General features: G+C 39.5%; 1 protein-coding gene across 1 annotated transcript in view; it reads left to right on the forward strand.

The window, feature by feature from the left end:
* Window positions 1-15,121, forward strand: part of engase (endo-beta-N-acetylglucosaminidase) — a 65,688-nt gene that overhangs the window by 30,069 nt on the left and 20,498 nt on the right. The window contains exons 6-9 of the mRNA XM_057861443.1: window positions 6,439-6,587; window positions 10,797-10,968; window positions 13,918-14,021; window positions 14,151-14,262. Of these exons, the coding sequence (XP_057717426.1) occupies window positions 6,439-6,587; window positions 10,797-10,968; window positions 13,918-14,021; window positions 14,151-14,262 (537 nt within the window). The remainder of the gene's footprint in view (window positions 1-6,438; window positions 6,588-10,796; window positions 10,969-13,917; window positions 14,022-14,150; window positions 14,263-15,121) is intronic.

The following is a 15,121-nucleotide window of genomic DNA, read 5'->3' on the forward strand; positions in this document are numbered from 1 at the left end:
GGATCTTTTGGAAGCCCAGTAAGGCTCACACCAATCTCCCTGGTGAAGCAACAAAATCATGCAATACATTGGGCTGCCGTGACGCGAAAAATAAATGAATTAATCAGCAAAATCAGCTGAATCCTCAGTCCTTCTGCATACAATAGTATGGCTGTATAGTGAAGTGATCTCATCCACTGACGTCACATTCGCCTTCTTCAATTCGAGAATCTGGTCAGAAGTCACTCATTTTCATGGTGCGGGATTCAAAAAGTATATTGATCGCTTCCACACGTATCCAAGCAGTCCATTTCATTCAGGAGCATAAAATACTGCATGTAATATGCAATAAACATGCTTTCTCGTGTCATATACACTTTAAGAGAACTGGAGCAGTCCTCATTATCATACAGTACGTCTTTGTGGGTGAATAGTTTTGTATACAGTATGTCATAAGCAGAGTCGGGTAGGGTAGCTAAGGTTTTACTCAAATTACCTGTTCGTCTTTTTAAATTGAAAGATCTCAGCTTAGCCATTGAGAATTGTATTACAATTATTTTCAAAAAAGATTCTTCTTTAAGCTCTACTGAAATATTAGGGCCATGTATTTTCAAACAGACTTGCATCGCACTTTGAGAATTGGCTTCAGAAAATTTAAGAAATTAAACGGTTACAGTCAAGTCAAGCATTCCACTGCAAAAATTTCGGAAACATGCTGGCCAGCTTCAAAATAGAAGCGCAATAAACAGGGGTGCTAGAAGTTACTCACGGCAGGGGGTGCTGAAGATCGTTTTTTTTTCCCCAAACAAAAAACGGCTGTTTCAGTCCAAATTTGACATGCTTGCGCGTTTCTCCATATAATGCATGCACAATGGCAGTAAACACTCATGCTGGATCGTTTATGTACCACTACTAGGCTACTACAAAGACAGCGTTCTATTTCACCTACAGTGTGTGTTGGAGTTTTTGTATTAGAAATAAAAGCACCCGTTTATTATAATACAAATCCCCGCCGTTATACGACGCAATGATACAAACACATTTGAAAACTAATAGGTCCAATAAGCCTTGGTTTATCACCCCTTTTTGACAACATTAAAATAAATTGCACATGAATATCCAACAGCGCTGTGCACGGCGGCAGCTCAACAGCAATAGCAAACAATAATATGGCTACTATAGACCCCATTCACATGACGTCACAACCACGCCTCCGCGCCATATTGTCCGTCAGCTCGTCGTGTTTACGCATTACCGCTATGTAAATTCCTCCTATTATGGCGTTTTTCTGCTCATTAACATTAATAATCACAATGGTGAAGGCTGGTGTGGCGGTTGGTTGCAGTAACAGAGAAGATAGACGGAGAGACTTGAAATTCTACCGTATTCCGAGAGACCCGGAGAGGAGAGCGAGATGGACTGCTGCAATTCGACGAGAAAACTGGGCACCAAATGATCACCACAGATTATGTAGTAGTCATTTTATATCTAGTAAGATGCATTTAATATATATTTAGAGGGTTTTGGGCTGACAACCACAATTAAGATCATTGCGAGGCTAATCGCCGACAACATACAGTTTCAAATTCAAGATGCTTATTTCTTCCACCATCATTATTTTTTGAATAATATTTAGCTGGTAACAAGTGAAAGAAGCCGGCCTCGTCTACGGATCATAAGTTAAACAGGGGTGTCCAAACTTTTTGCAAAGGGGGCCAGATTTGGTGTGGTAAAAATGTAGGGGGCTATCTTGGCTGATTTACATAGAACAATATATTTAAACAAATTTTTGCAAGCCCTTCTGTGTGTCACATTTGCTCTATTATTTTTTTTTTTAAATTCATAATTTCAACAATCTCGCCTTTGTGGCGTTCTCTTTCGACACTCGGGCTCTTGCGAAACATTGCTGCTGTGAAATTAAACTAGCTTCAAGTTGCTTTCATTTCTCGCTGCGTATCTTCCCTGTAATGTTGTCGCACATGTCAGCGTGTCTTGTTTGGTAATATCGCGTCACATTGAACTCTTTGAAAACTGTGTCTGTCTCTTGGCAAATGAGGCAGACACAGTTGTTGCGTATTTTATTGAAGAAATAGTCCATTATCCACCTATCCTTGAAGCGTCGGCCATCGCAGTCAACTTTTTTTTTTATTGATTGTCGCCATTTTAGAAAATTGGAAGTAAAGGATCACACAGGGTAATGTTGCTTAGAGTGCTGCTCTTAAAGTTTTTCAAAGTTTCGTGAGAATAGGCTGAGTTTCTGTGGACAAGATAGTTGTAGATAGCAGGGTAGCAGATGTCAGGCAGAGACGGCGAAGACAGCGGGTCGAAAAATATCGATTTAGGCATCAAATATGGAACTGGCGAATGGATCGACCGAAGCTTTTTCACATAACGCCTTTTATGCAACACATCCAATGAGTTTACAGCGTCTGAGAGCACCGGGGCTTCCATGAATTGCACTATAAATTGCACGATAAATTGAGACCATTGAGAATACGGACACACAATGACGGACAATATGGCAGCACAATACAGCGACACGTCATTGTGTGACGTTGGTGAGTGGGGTCTACATATGTCTTACCTTTTTCATTCATTTCATTTCATTTGCTTATTTCAGGCCATGATTCCTTGCCAAGACATCACATATATACAGCTCATATAACCATGTAACAAAAAAGGGCAGCAAAACTAAGTAACAGTGCAACATCAACTACATGCCTAAAAAGGAGTGGGAAGAAGAAAACTTATTTAATCCCACCCCTATTCTCGTCTAATTAAGAACAAAAAAAAATCTTGCTACTTCCTTCCAAAAATGTAGTCAACCAAAAAATCAGTCCAAGCAGTTTTGCACATGTATATTTTTGTAACAAATTTTGTCCCTTGTGATGAAGTCACCACAGGTAACACCCAAACAAAACAAAACAAAAAAATCATACCAACATGGTAAATGAAAGTAAAACCATAACAACAATGGTAAAGGCCACACACACAGGACCACAAATTATAAATGGCAACAATAACTACACCAACAACGTTCACGGACAATATACCAGCAATGGTAAGAAACAACCAGCACTAGTACCAAGACAATTTATTGATGTAATTAAGACCTTATATCAGTATACTGTGACCAGACCATAAGTTTGTATAACCTTTTAAATCTGTAGATAGTTTGGCATTGCTTGTGTTGCATTCCCAGATTATTCCAAAGTTTCACTCCACACACAGACACACAAAAACCTTTACAAGTTGTTCAAATTTTTGGTATTAAGAAGTCTCCATATCCTCTTAAATTATGACTTCTCTCTTTCATTGTAAAAAATTTTTGCAATTTAATTGGTAATACTTTGTTGAATGCTTTATAGAGGATTATTGATGTATTATACTTTACAAGATCGTTAAATTTTAGCAGCTTTGATTGAATAAACAAATTATGTGTGTGATCCAAAACCCCGACCTTATGGATGATCCGCTCGGCCCGTTTCTGTAAGGTAACTAAAGGATTTATCTTGCTCTGATAAGTGTTTCCCCAGACTTCAACACAATATGAGATGTATGGGAGAACCAAAGAGCAGTAGAAAGTGCGGAGTGCGTTCTCGTCAATGAACTGTTTAACTTCATTTATAATTGAGAGACTCTTGGAAATTTTTGTTTTTATACGTCTGATGTGGCGTTTCCATGTCAGTTTACTGTCAATTGTGACACCCAAAAATGTATTCACATCTACGTTTTTGGATACCATCAATAATTACATGCAAATCAAGATTAGTTTTAAAGCTACCAAACATCATAGCTTTGGTTTCACTTTAATGATTATTTATTTATATTCATCCATTTTTTAAATTTTGATTAACTCCTTGCTCACGACCTTCACCAACTCATTATAATTATTACTACTATTGGTATTACACATTGGTGTCATCTGCAAAAAGAATAAGTTTTAGAGATTAAGATACATGTAAAATATCATTTATATATAGATTAAACAGTTTTGGCCCTAACATCGACCCGTGAGGAACACCACAAGCAATACCAAGTTGTTTTGATGTATACTGTCCCATTTTCACATACTGCACCCTTTTGCTTAAATAACCTTTTAACCAGTTCCCTGCAACCCCACGAATTCCATATTTTTCCAGTTTATGAATCAGAGTTTGGTGATTGATTGTATCAAAAAGTACCAATTGCACATTTTTCTGATCTAACACATTAGTGATTTCCAATTACTTCAATCATAGCCATTGAGGTTGTTCTTCCATTTCTAAAACCATACTGGCCTTCATTTATTATTTTATGTTTCTCCAGAAATTTTTCTAGTCGAGAATTAAAAAGTTTTTCAAGAATTTTAGAAAACTGGGGCAACAGAGAAATTGGTCTGTAAATGTTAAAACTATATTTATCGCCACTTTTAAATAGTGGTATTACTTTTGCAATTTTCATTTGTTCAGGAAAACACCCAGATTGAAATGATAAGTTGAAGATATAAGTTAATGGTTTTGCAATATTAAAGATGACTCCCTTAACCAATGTCATGTCAAGATCATGGCAATCGGTAGATCGCTACTTTTACTCTTGAGGACAGTATTAATCACTTCCTGCTCGTTTGTTGCTGAGAGGAAGAGTGATTGTGGATTTGGTTCAGTTCTTACACATCCTTCACCACCTCCATGGTCCGGAATGTCAAAAGCCAACTCTGGGCCAATATTTACAAAAAAATCATTGAAACCATTTACTATATTGTTCACATAATTTTGTTTGCCATTTTTGCCAATAAAATAATCCGCATATGTCAATTGAGCAGGACATTTCTTAATTAAATTATTGAGCACATCCCAAGTTCCTCTCATATTGTTTTTATTTTCATAATTTTTTTTCCTACAATATAACTGTTTACTTGCCCTTATAATTTCAGTTAATTTGTTTCTGTACGTCTTATATCTTATTTCTGATTCTTCTGTTTTCATCTTAGCAAATACTTTGCAAAGATTATTTTTCTTTTTGCATGCATTAATTATTCCTTTGTTAAGGGACTTTTTGTTTGTTTTTTCTTTATAGAATATTCTTTTCCAGGGCAGTATTTGTTGTATTATTATATTATATATATTATTATATTTGTTATATAAAGAGGTAAATATGTAAAGAAAATTACTATAAGCACGATTTACACTCGGCTCACTATATGTTATCCAATCCTGAAGCGCTAAATTGTTATTAAATGCATTAATTGTATCATCACTTTTTATGCGTTTATAAGACAGAAACCTTAGATTTCTTAAGATTGCAGTTACACAGAGTAAACACAGGCCAGTGATATCACAAACAAAAGGGCCACTAGTGGTTTCGTTGTCCATTGTATTAGTTAAGATGTTATCAATGGCAGTAGCACTGTGTGATGTTATTCTGCACGGTTTAGTTATTGTTGGGTATAGTGATAAACTGTACATGGTATCGATAAAATCATCAATGGTTTTCAGTTTACATGGATTTAATAAATCAATATTGAAGTCACCGCAGACAAATAAAAGGAAGACGCCAAAAGTAGATTTACTTTCTGGTGTGTTGTTGATGAACTTCAGTGTCTTAAGGTCAATTTTATCTAGGATGGCACTAAGGATATGCAGTAATGTCTTCTGCTTGGGCTAAAATCATCTCCATGATCTAAATCTGCAGCTAACCTTTCCTAGCTGGGCACCATTGCGGAACTATTATAGTCATTTTCATTTTCGACATCGAATTGAATCTTAGAAAATTTTTCTGTTTTTGTTGAAAAACTTTTTTTTTTTAAATCACTCATTCGTTTTTGCGCCATATTAACGCCTCCTTGGTCAACAGTTAACTTTTCCGTTCCAATAGAGCCTTATTCAGCGTGACCCGGTAGCAAGCATGTTATTAACAAAAAAAAAAAAAAAAAAAACTTTTTATCCCCGAAGTTACATACGCTATTGTTTTAATGTTTTATTTGTTTATTTATTTATTTTAAACAACAACAAAAAAAGGGTCTACCAAAACACTTTTTTCCCCTCCTCAACGCTAGGGGGTGCTGCAGCACCCCGCTTCCTGTCCCACTACCAATAAAGCATGCATAACCTGGAAGCAGTACTTTAAAAGGCTTTTGTTTGAAAGTGTATCCACGACTGTAGTCATGGCTATTACTTCCTCCTTGCTAGCACCTGGAATGCGACTGCTCACGTTGTTTTAAAAAAGAAAACAACGCCAAGTGTCTTACAACCAACTTAGCCTCTTGACTTCCGGTGCACAGCTCAACAATCAATATATCTCTGGATTGATAGCGGATTTTGTATCGATTGAGGAGCTTGCTGTTGAAACGCTCGTATCCCTTTTCTTCCCGAACAAATATTTGATGGAATCGTTTTTTAGTTGCAACTCTTAATTCTTAGCTTTCAAATGTTTCTCTTTTATTTATGCCAACCAGAATTTTGTGTCCTTCGCTTGCAGGACACTGCTGTGAAGACAACACCCTTGTTTCTGCGCTATCTGACAAATCAGATGCATCAACAAGTCCCTGGCAGCATGGTGCTTTGGTATGACAGTGTAATTGAGAATGGGGAGCTAAAATGGCAGAATGAATTAAACCAGACCAACAGGTATAATTCCCTTTGTATTTTGGGGTAGCGTGATAGTCGAATAGTTAGTATGCCTGCTGTATTCTCGGGTTATTAAATCGATCTAACTTGACTTATCTGGTTGTCTTGGAGGACATTTCGACTCTCATCCGAGCAGACTTCTTCAGTTCATGAAACAAGGTGTAGATAGGACAGCTCTAGGCTGGTATTGGAGTGGAAACGCAGGTATTTATGCTACAAATTAGGGAAGCCTTCTTAGATGAGCGGCGAAATGTTTTTGAAGACAGAAAATTTATCGGTTCATTACCCTGAGAATGATGTGACCAAGATGAATGAGAACATTAACAGGCATGTCTGCTGTAGTTTCAGCTCTGTCGTTCTTGTGTGGAGTTTGCAACCTGTCCCTACGCTTGTGTTGTTGGTTTTTTTTTTTAGGATCCTCTCACACCACAAAAACATTCATGTTTGGCTCATTGAAAAATATTGTCTTTATATACACAGTGGATAGTACAGTACACTGGATAGTGTACTACTGACTTGTACACAGGAGTTTAAGGGTTCGAATCCTGGCCAGAAGCAACATCACCTTCCAGTGAAGGTCCATAGTGCTGACCCTTAATGCTGCCAGGCCTACCTCAGCACATGAGAGAACACAATACAGATAGTCAGACCGTTTCGGAAGTCGCCTTGGTTCACAAGGTCTGCGTCAGTTGCTAGGGATCCAGGGCAGCCTTATGTGAAATGCGCACCTGGAAGAACACATAAATGGACAAGGGTTGAAAATGTGTAGTTGTTGGAATGCTACTACATGCAGCTAATATGGGAACAATGGACACTTTACAACCCACAATCCAAAAATAAGAGCCACTGTTAGCCCAACGTTCCAATGTCCTTTGGCGAAAACCCCTATCACAACTAGAAACTGACAAGACAATACACCAATGCTATGGCAGTGGGGAGCCAGGATGACCTGTGAGCGAGGGAATGCAATCATCTCCTCCCTAATCTAAGTTGGTTACCAAGCCCCAACAAATACAGATTGTCTCAATCCAAGAGCTGCTGACCTTCCTCCAGAAAACATCACAGAATCCAATAAACTCATATACAGCATGGCCACAGTAATTCTAGATATGCTTGGGTTTAAGGCTCGGGACATAACAAGCAGTACCAACCATTGAAGAGACTATTAGAGGCCAAGAAAGGAAACACGGAGCGAACTTAGGCAGCTAGCAGAGGTGCAGAGAGGAAACATGGAGAGAATTTACTCAGGAAGTACGAGACACTCTCAATACCTGAGGCACTTGAAACTGCCAAACAAAGACTAACAGCTCTGGCCACTCGGTTTAAGAGATACAACAAGGAGGCAAAGGCCGGGGAGATAAACAAGCAGTTCTCCACCGAACCAGCCAAAGTGTACTCTCATTGGCAAGGAACAAACGGCCAGACAGGCCTACTAGGAGCGAAGACGCAGGATTACTGGAAGAGCATATGGGAAAGACACAACACCAATGGATAATGGACTTGAGAACTGTCCACAACAAAATCCCAGAACAAGAACCAGTAACCATCTCAATGGCAGACTTCCAAGAAAGAGTTTTAAGAATGAAGAGCTGGACAGCATAGGGCACTGATATGGTCTATGAGTAATGGCTGAAGAAGGTAACGGCCCTCCATGAATGCCTAGCAGCACAGATGAACCAGCTACTGACTCCAACTACTGGCCAATAAGCTGTCTTTGCACAACATGGAAGGCCCTATCAGGCATCATTGCGGCTAAGATGAATAAGCATGTAAATTGATACATGAGTAGGGCTTAGAAAGGAATTGTCAGTCACACCAGAGAAGCCAAACATCGGCCACTGGTCGATAGTGCGGTTGTCAAAGAATAGTCAGAATAGACAGACCAACCTGTGCACTGCCTGGATTGACTGCAAAAAAGCCTATGACTTAAAGCCAAACACATGGATACCAGATTGCCTGGAAATATATAAGATCAGCAAGGGCCTAAGAACCTTCATCCAGAACTCAATGGGGATGTGGTAGACAGCCATAGAGACCAACCAAGTCGATTTCCCAAGTCGACATAAAGAAAACCGACTCACTGATCCACATAACCAGCAATGACATAGGGATGTTATTTGAACTGGACAAGTGTGTCCGGTTGGTATCAATAAGGAAAGCTGCTCAGAATCGAAGGGGTTCAACTACCAGATGGCAAAATGGGTGATATCCAAGACAGCTACAAGTGCCTTGGTACCCCACAGGCTAATGGAAACCACAAGGAGGTCACAAAAATGTCAGCCACAATGAAATACCTCCAGAGAGTAAGGCAAGTCCTGAAGAGTCAGTTGAACGGTAGAGCTGTCTTGTCTACTGATAGTGAAGTCTGTGGCATCATGAAAATTTGCTTTGAAAGAAAAGCTGCTCAGGCAGCACAGACCCCATTAGAGTACGGGGAGCAGACAACAGGTGTAAGCCCTTACATGTAATGTACCACCGGCAAGTTGAAGAAGTGGAGAGTCAACAAATCCTATCAGTGGTTGGAGTATGTCGCTCTGACAAACAGCACAGAGGCTTTAATTATGGCTGCACAAAACAGGCCCTAAATACAAGGGCCGTAGAGACCAAGGTCTACCAGAGCAGATCAGACCCGAGGTGCAGACTTTGCAAAGATGCTTCGGAGATATTCCAGCACATCTTAGGGCAGGGGTGTCCAAACCTTTTGCAAAGGGGGCCAGATTTGGTGTTGTGAATATGTTGGGGGCCGACCTTGGCTGACGTCCTTTACGTAGAACAATATATTTAAGCAAATTTTAGCAAGCCATTCTGTGTGTCACATTTGCTTTATTATTTTTTTTAATTAATAATTTCTATCTCACAACTAGCCTTTGTAGCGTTCTCTTTTGACTCTCAGGCTCTTGCGAAATACTGCTGCTGTGAAATTAAACTAGCTTCAAGTTGCTTCAATTTCTCGCTACGTATCTTCCCTGTAATCTTGTCGTACATGTGTCTTGTGACAGCGTGTCTTGTTTGGTAATTTTGCCTCACATTGAACTGTTGAAAAACAGCGACTGTCTCTTTTCAAATGAGGCAGACACAGTTGTTGCATATTTTAGTGAAGAAATAGTCTAATTTCCACCTATCCTTGAATTGTCGGGCATCGCAGTCAACTTTTCTTTCTTTTTTTTGTTGATTGTCGCCATTTTAGAAAATTGTGAGGAAAGGGTCACACGGGGTAATGTTGCTTAGAGTGCTGCTGCCTTTTAGTGGGTAAATGAGGAGCAGCATTTAGTGTGTAAGCTACTTCATATGCTGGTCCCAGTACTGCTGACCAATTTATTAAGTCTGTGTGCGGGCCAGACGTTATTGATATTATGACAGAGGCTGGGGGCCGGATAAAATTTGACCACGGGCCGCATTTGGCCCCCGGGCCGGACTTTGGACATTTCTGCCTTAGGGTGTAAGATGCTAGTTAGATAAGGGTACATGGAGAGGCACAACCAAGTAGTTGGGAAAGTATACCGGAACATCTGTAACCAGTATAGAATAAAAGTGCCCATATACCAACTAGCCACACCACAGAGGGTAGCTGATAATAATAAGGCCAAGGTTCTGTGGGACTTCAGCTTCCAGACTGACAAACAGCTTTTGGCTAACCCAACCGGACATCATGGTAGTGGATAAGGAAGAGAAGAGAGGTGATAGATGTGGCAATACCAGCTGATGTCAACATCGGAGAGAACACGAGAAGGTGGAGAAGTACCAAGGGCTTAAAGAGAAGCTGGAACGGATGTGGAGAGTGAAGGCTAGCATGGTTCCTGTGGTAGTGGGTTGGCTCCAGCAGATCCCAGGAACAACATCTGAAGCTTTAGTCCAGAAGAGTGCAGTCCTAAGAACAGCTAAGATACTGCGCAGAACTCTCAAACTCACAGGCTTCTAGTAGAGGGCCCGAGCTTGAAGATGACACAGATACCACGTGGGCGAGAGGGATGTATTGTATTTTCTTTTCAAATTGTATTGTTCAAAATAGTCATCATAGGGTTTATAGTCCGCATCCCAAGCTCCCCTCTCTGTTTCCATAAGATTTGAAGCATTGAAACTGCTTAGAAACAGCAGTCTATACTTGATGCTTGAAGTGTTTGTTCATAACTTGGCTTTTATTTGCACATCAAGTTTAATTTTATCACTGACATATAGTTTATAACTTAGATTCATGTCTTTTTATTACAGGTTTTTTTTCGACGCATGTGATGGTTTCTTCACCAACTACAACTGGACATCACAAAACCTTGAATGGATGGCTGATTACAGTCACGCCAATGGGCGCAAGGCTGATATCTACGTAGGGGTGGATGTTTTTGCCCGTGGTGAGGTAGTAGGAGGAATGTTTGAAACCCATAAGGTATGCACATTTTTGTTTGTGTTTTAAAATATTGTTGGTGTTGTTTTTTGAAGATTTCCTTTTAACTTCTCATGATGAAAATACAGGTAGTCCACCGGTAGTCATGTTCCGTGCTTTCGGTTAAATAAACCAACTGGCAAATAAACTATTGAAAACCCTAACTCACCATCTATCTCTCTGCAATAATAAGGCATGAAAATCTCTTACCTTTCGGCGTAATTCGTCGTTTTGAAGTAAAAAAGGGTGACCTATGTGGATTATATAGATCCGAGGAGAAAAATTTTAAGGGGGGGGGGCTGGGGGGGGGATTGGGGAGTTTTTTTTTTTTTTTTATGTCGGACGCTTGGTATGCAAGCGGGGAAAGCAGCACAAAGCCAAAAAAAGCACACCAGAGTCGCCAAAACATTGACTTATTTCAATGAAACAAAGGAGGGTACACTGTTATGTCCTGTCTCTTCAATGCCAAGCTTGGCTGCACGTCGGCTGTGAATTAACACCTAAAGCGCCGTCACCCAGTTGTAATTTTGAAAGACGACAGGAGACAATTACTGTAAAATGACGAGCGGTCAGATGACTTTGTAAACGCTGCCTTTATTTTGGGCTAAACAAAATATCATGAACGATACAGCACACACGGGAATGCGAGCTCCCACAACGGCCTAATAATACTACCGTGTATCTGCTTCGCTTCTGTAAAGCAAGTGTCGTGAGTGCGGCAAATGTAAACAAAGTGCTGCACAATGGATACATGACAATTACAAGCTGGCAGATTGTAAGTCTGTCTAACTAACTAACTAACTAACTAACTAATGAGATGTTTTATTGGAGTTGTTAAGTCTGTCGCGATATGTAAGGAGTCCATTTATGGCACGGTAAATAAAAATGAGGGCAGTAATTTTCACGGCTTCATTTTATCATCACGTGCATGTGTGCATACATTTGTGTGTGCGTGTAGACGTGTGTGTTGATGGCATATGAGACTCCAGTTCTTTTCACAGATGTTTATTGGTCATCAACACGCCGTAGAATTAAAGTTCACACATACAAAATAAGGAAACACATCTATATTAAACACTGTAAACGTTAGCATTGCTACATTGAGGCTAATGGGAGGAAAAAACAACCTACTTTAGCCTGCTATAAAACATTGGCAGTCTTCTCCAAAACGCAAACCTGCGGTTAAAAGGTGACACTTCAAACATTAAAAATCCTTGGTTAACAGCTTTTGCAAATGAGAAAAAAATTGATTACTGACACTACATGCAATGACAGAAAGAGCTTTTTTTGCGGAGTGTAAAGCTTATGATTGGTGGTTTAGCGAACGTACTTCTGGTGAACATTTCAAAAATAAAAGCACGTCATGTTCGTCATATACAGTACATAACGATTTCTGGAGTTAATCCCGCATACTTCAGAATTTAGATTCCATACTAAGAATAGCTTTAAAATGACACCCTTTATGAAAGATCTGATTGGCAATGAATGATTATTATACGACTATTATATATAGTAGTATACTATAATATTAGAATCATGTTGGAAAGGTGAAATCAGTATTCTGAATCTGTTTACATGCCATTCTTTTGCACTAGTTAATGCTATCAGCATTTGACGTCATTGTTTATTTGTGATTTATTGTTGTTATGTACGTCTTTGTTTGTACTTTAATTAGGAATTTAAGTGTTCCAGAACGTTTTTGAGAATTAATAAGCATCATCAAAAATTTCGTTCCAAATTGGTAAAAAAAAAAAAAAAAAGGGGGGGGGGGGGGACAATTAGTGGACTAATTGTAAAAATAGTTGGCTGACTAATCGGGAGAAAATTTGTTGTTTGGGACAGGCCTAGTTGTAAAATGTACCGGAACATATGTATTTCCTCCACACCCTTCTTACCTTTTTAACCACTGACCAATTTTCATCCCTGAATAATGCATCATACATCATGAATACTGCATCATTTGAATTAATTTTAGTATTTTTATATATATGGCGGAAAACACTCAGGTGACTTGAAGTTCCACTCTGAGACCCCCAATTTGGCCAACTTTCAAAATTGTCCGATATGCATGTGTGATACATCATTGGAAAGCTTAAAATTTCAATTTTCTGGGGGAAGAAAATTTTTCAACAGGAGCGCATTTTTGAAAAAAAGTTTTTTAAACAGTAAAACCCTACCTGGAGACGAGTGCACGCAAGAGCAGAATTACAGACGCCATGACTTTAACGCGATATTATAGCGTGCTTACATTGTTTCGATCCAAAAACTCCATGTAACATGTATCACTGAGTGACTAGTTATGAGGTAGATATCCGTGACTTTTTTACAGACACCATTTTTTTCATTGTGACGTCATTTGTTTAAAAGTTTAAAATATGCGAGTGAATAATTTTTTAAAGCCGTTTTTTTTTTAAAAACGAAATATTTGACATCAATTAATGATTCTAAACTAAAAATGACAGACATTTCGAATAATAAATACGATTACCTACCTTCTTTTTATGGCTAGGTTGAAACAAAAGCGGTTGTGGAACGTCTGTAAACGGGGATTTCCAGGGAAAAACGGACAAATTAAAAATATTTCGGGGGCTTAATGCGCCACGAATCTGCAATGGCAGCATATAGACATATTGTTCTATCAACCACAACAGTTGTTTTGGCTTAAAATACAGCAGTTTCTTTCAAAGAGAAATGCAAGAGCAGAAATTGCTTTTTCAGTTTTGTATGTGTTTTCCGCCATATACAAAATATTCATCAGTGTAGGAATGGAACTCGGTCGTAACTGGAGGACTCCCTGTAATAGCCTGAAACATGAGATTAATGCATATGCATATATTTTGTGGCCCACACAAAATGATGGCAGGTCAGATCTGGGCCAGGGGCATTGAGTTTGACACAGTGATATCAAATTTTACGTGATCATTCACAACCGTTACCTTCTTTTTTGAACAGGCGCTGGAAATCATCCGAAAGTACAACTTTTCTGCTGCAATCTTTGCTCCCGGTTGGGTGTATGAGACCAAAGAAAAGACCGAACTTCGTCATAACCAGGATAAGTACGTAAGATATCCACAAAAGTTAACATTATGTGAAATTATTGTGATTAATAAGTATGTGCTAAATCTGTGGTTAATTGGAAATTACCGGGTGGGACTGTTTTTCTTACAAATTTCTTCCATCTGTAGATTCTGGGCTCTTCTGAAAAACTACCTGTACATTCATCGCCCAGCTATGTCGCTCCCCTTCGTTTCTTCCTTTTGTCAGGGATTCGGGAATGCTGTCTATTGGAAAGGAAAGGTACAGTACAGAAAGAGTTGCATTGAACAAGAGTATTGCGAACATACTCGATTTTAGCCATCGACATTATTACATGATTATAGATCTCGTAGTAGATCTCGAGATGACGCACACAGCAGTAAGCAAGCAAGTTGGCAAGTGATAGTCCGACACTTAAAGATGGTGACAGGCATCCTTAAATATTGAGCTTTCCAAATGCAGCACAGGTGTGTCGCATAGCCCCGCCCATACACCTCAAGAAGATCCTGAATGAAGAAAAAAGGAACTGAGAGTGCACACAAACATGACAAGCTAAGCCACTCCGACAGAACACCGGGCACATGACTCTTCATGGCAATAAACCGAGTATAGTGCTCTCCCGGCGGGGGGATGTGCGACAAGCCGCCGGTCGTCGGCCGAGAGGGCAAGGAGCATGTCAATGCAAGCCACCTACATATTAAAATGATCCCAGTATTTGCCATAATACAAAACACGTTGTTTACTCACTTCCTCGTAAGTCCCACGGTCCCACAGTAGTAGGGCTTGTTTTGGCCAATATCCACCAGTGAATGGGAACCTTTTGAAACCCCAAAAAGGCGCACACGCCTCTCCCTCGTACAGCAAGATTTTTCTGCAGCCGTGTGATCGGCGGGATGCGAAAAATAAACGTATTAATCTGCAAAATCAGCTGAATCCTTAGTCCTTCTCATACAACAGTACGGCTGTATAGTGAAGAGGACTTCCTCCGTACATGTCACACCGCCCTCTTCCTCAATGCAAGACCGAAGCTGAAAGTCTGTCATTTTCGTAGTGCAGGATTAAAAAAGTTAGATAAATATATTGATCGCTTCTTCACACTTCCAAGTGGTCCATTTCATTC

The sequence above is a fragment of the Corythoichthys intestinalis genome, chromosome 16 (assembly GCF_030265065.1).
Source record: "Corythoichthys intestinalis isolate RoL2023-P3 chromosome 16, ASM3026506v1, whole genome shotgun sequence".
In the NCBI taxonomy this organism is placed as follows: Eukaryota; Metazoa; Chordata; class Actinopteri; order Syngnathiformes; family Syngnathidae; genus Corythoichthys; species Corythoichthys intestinalis.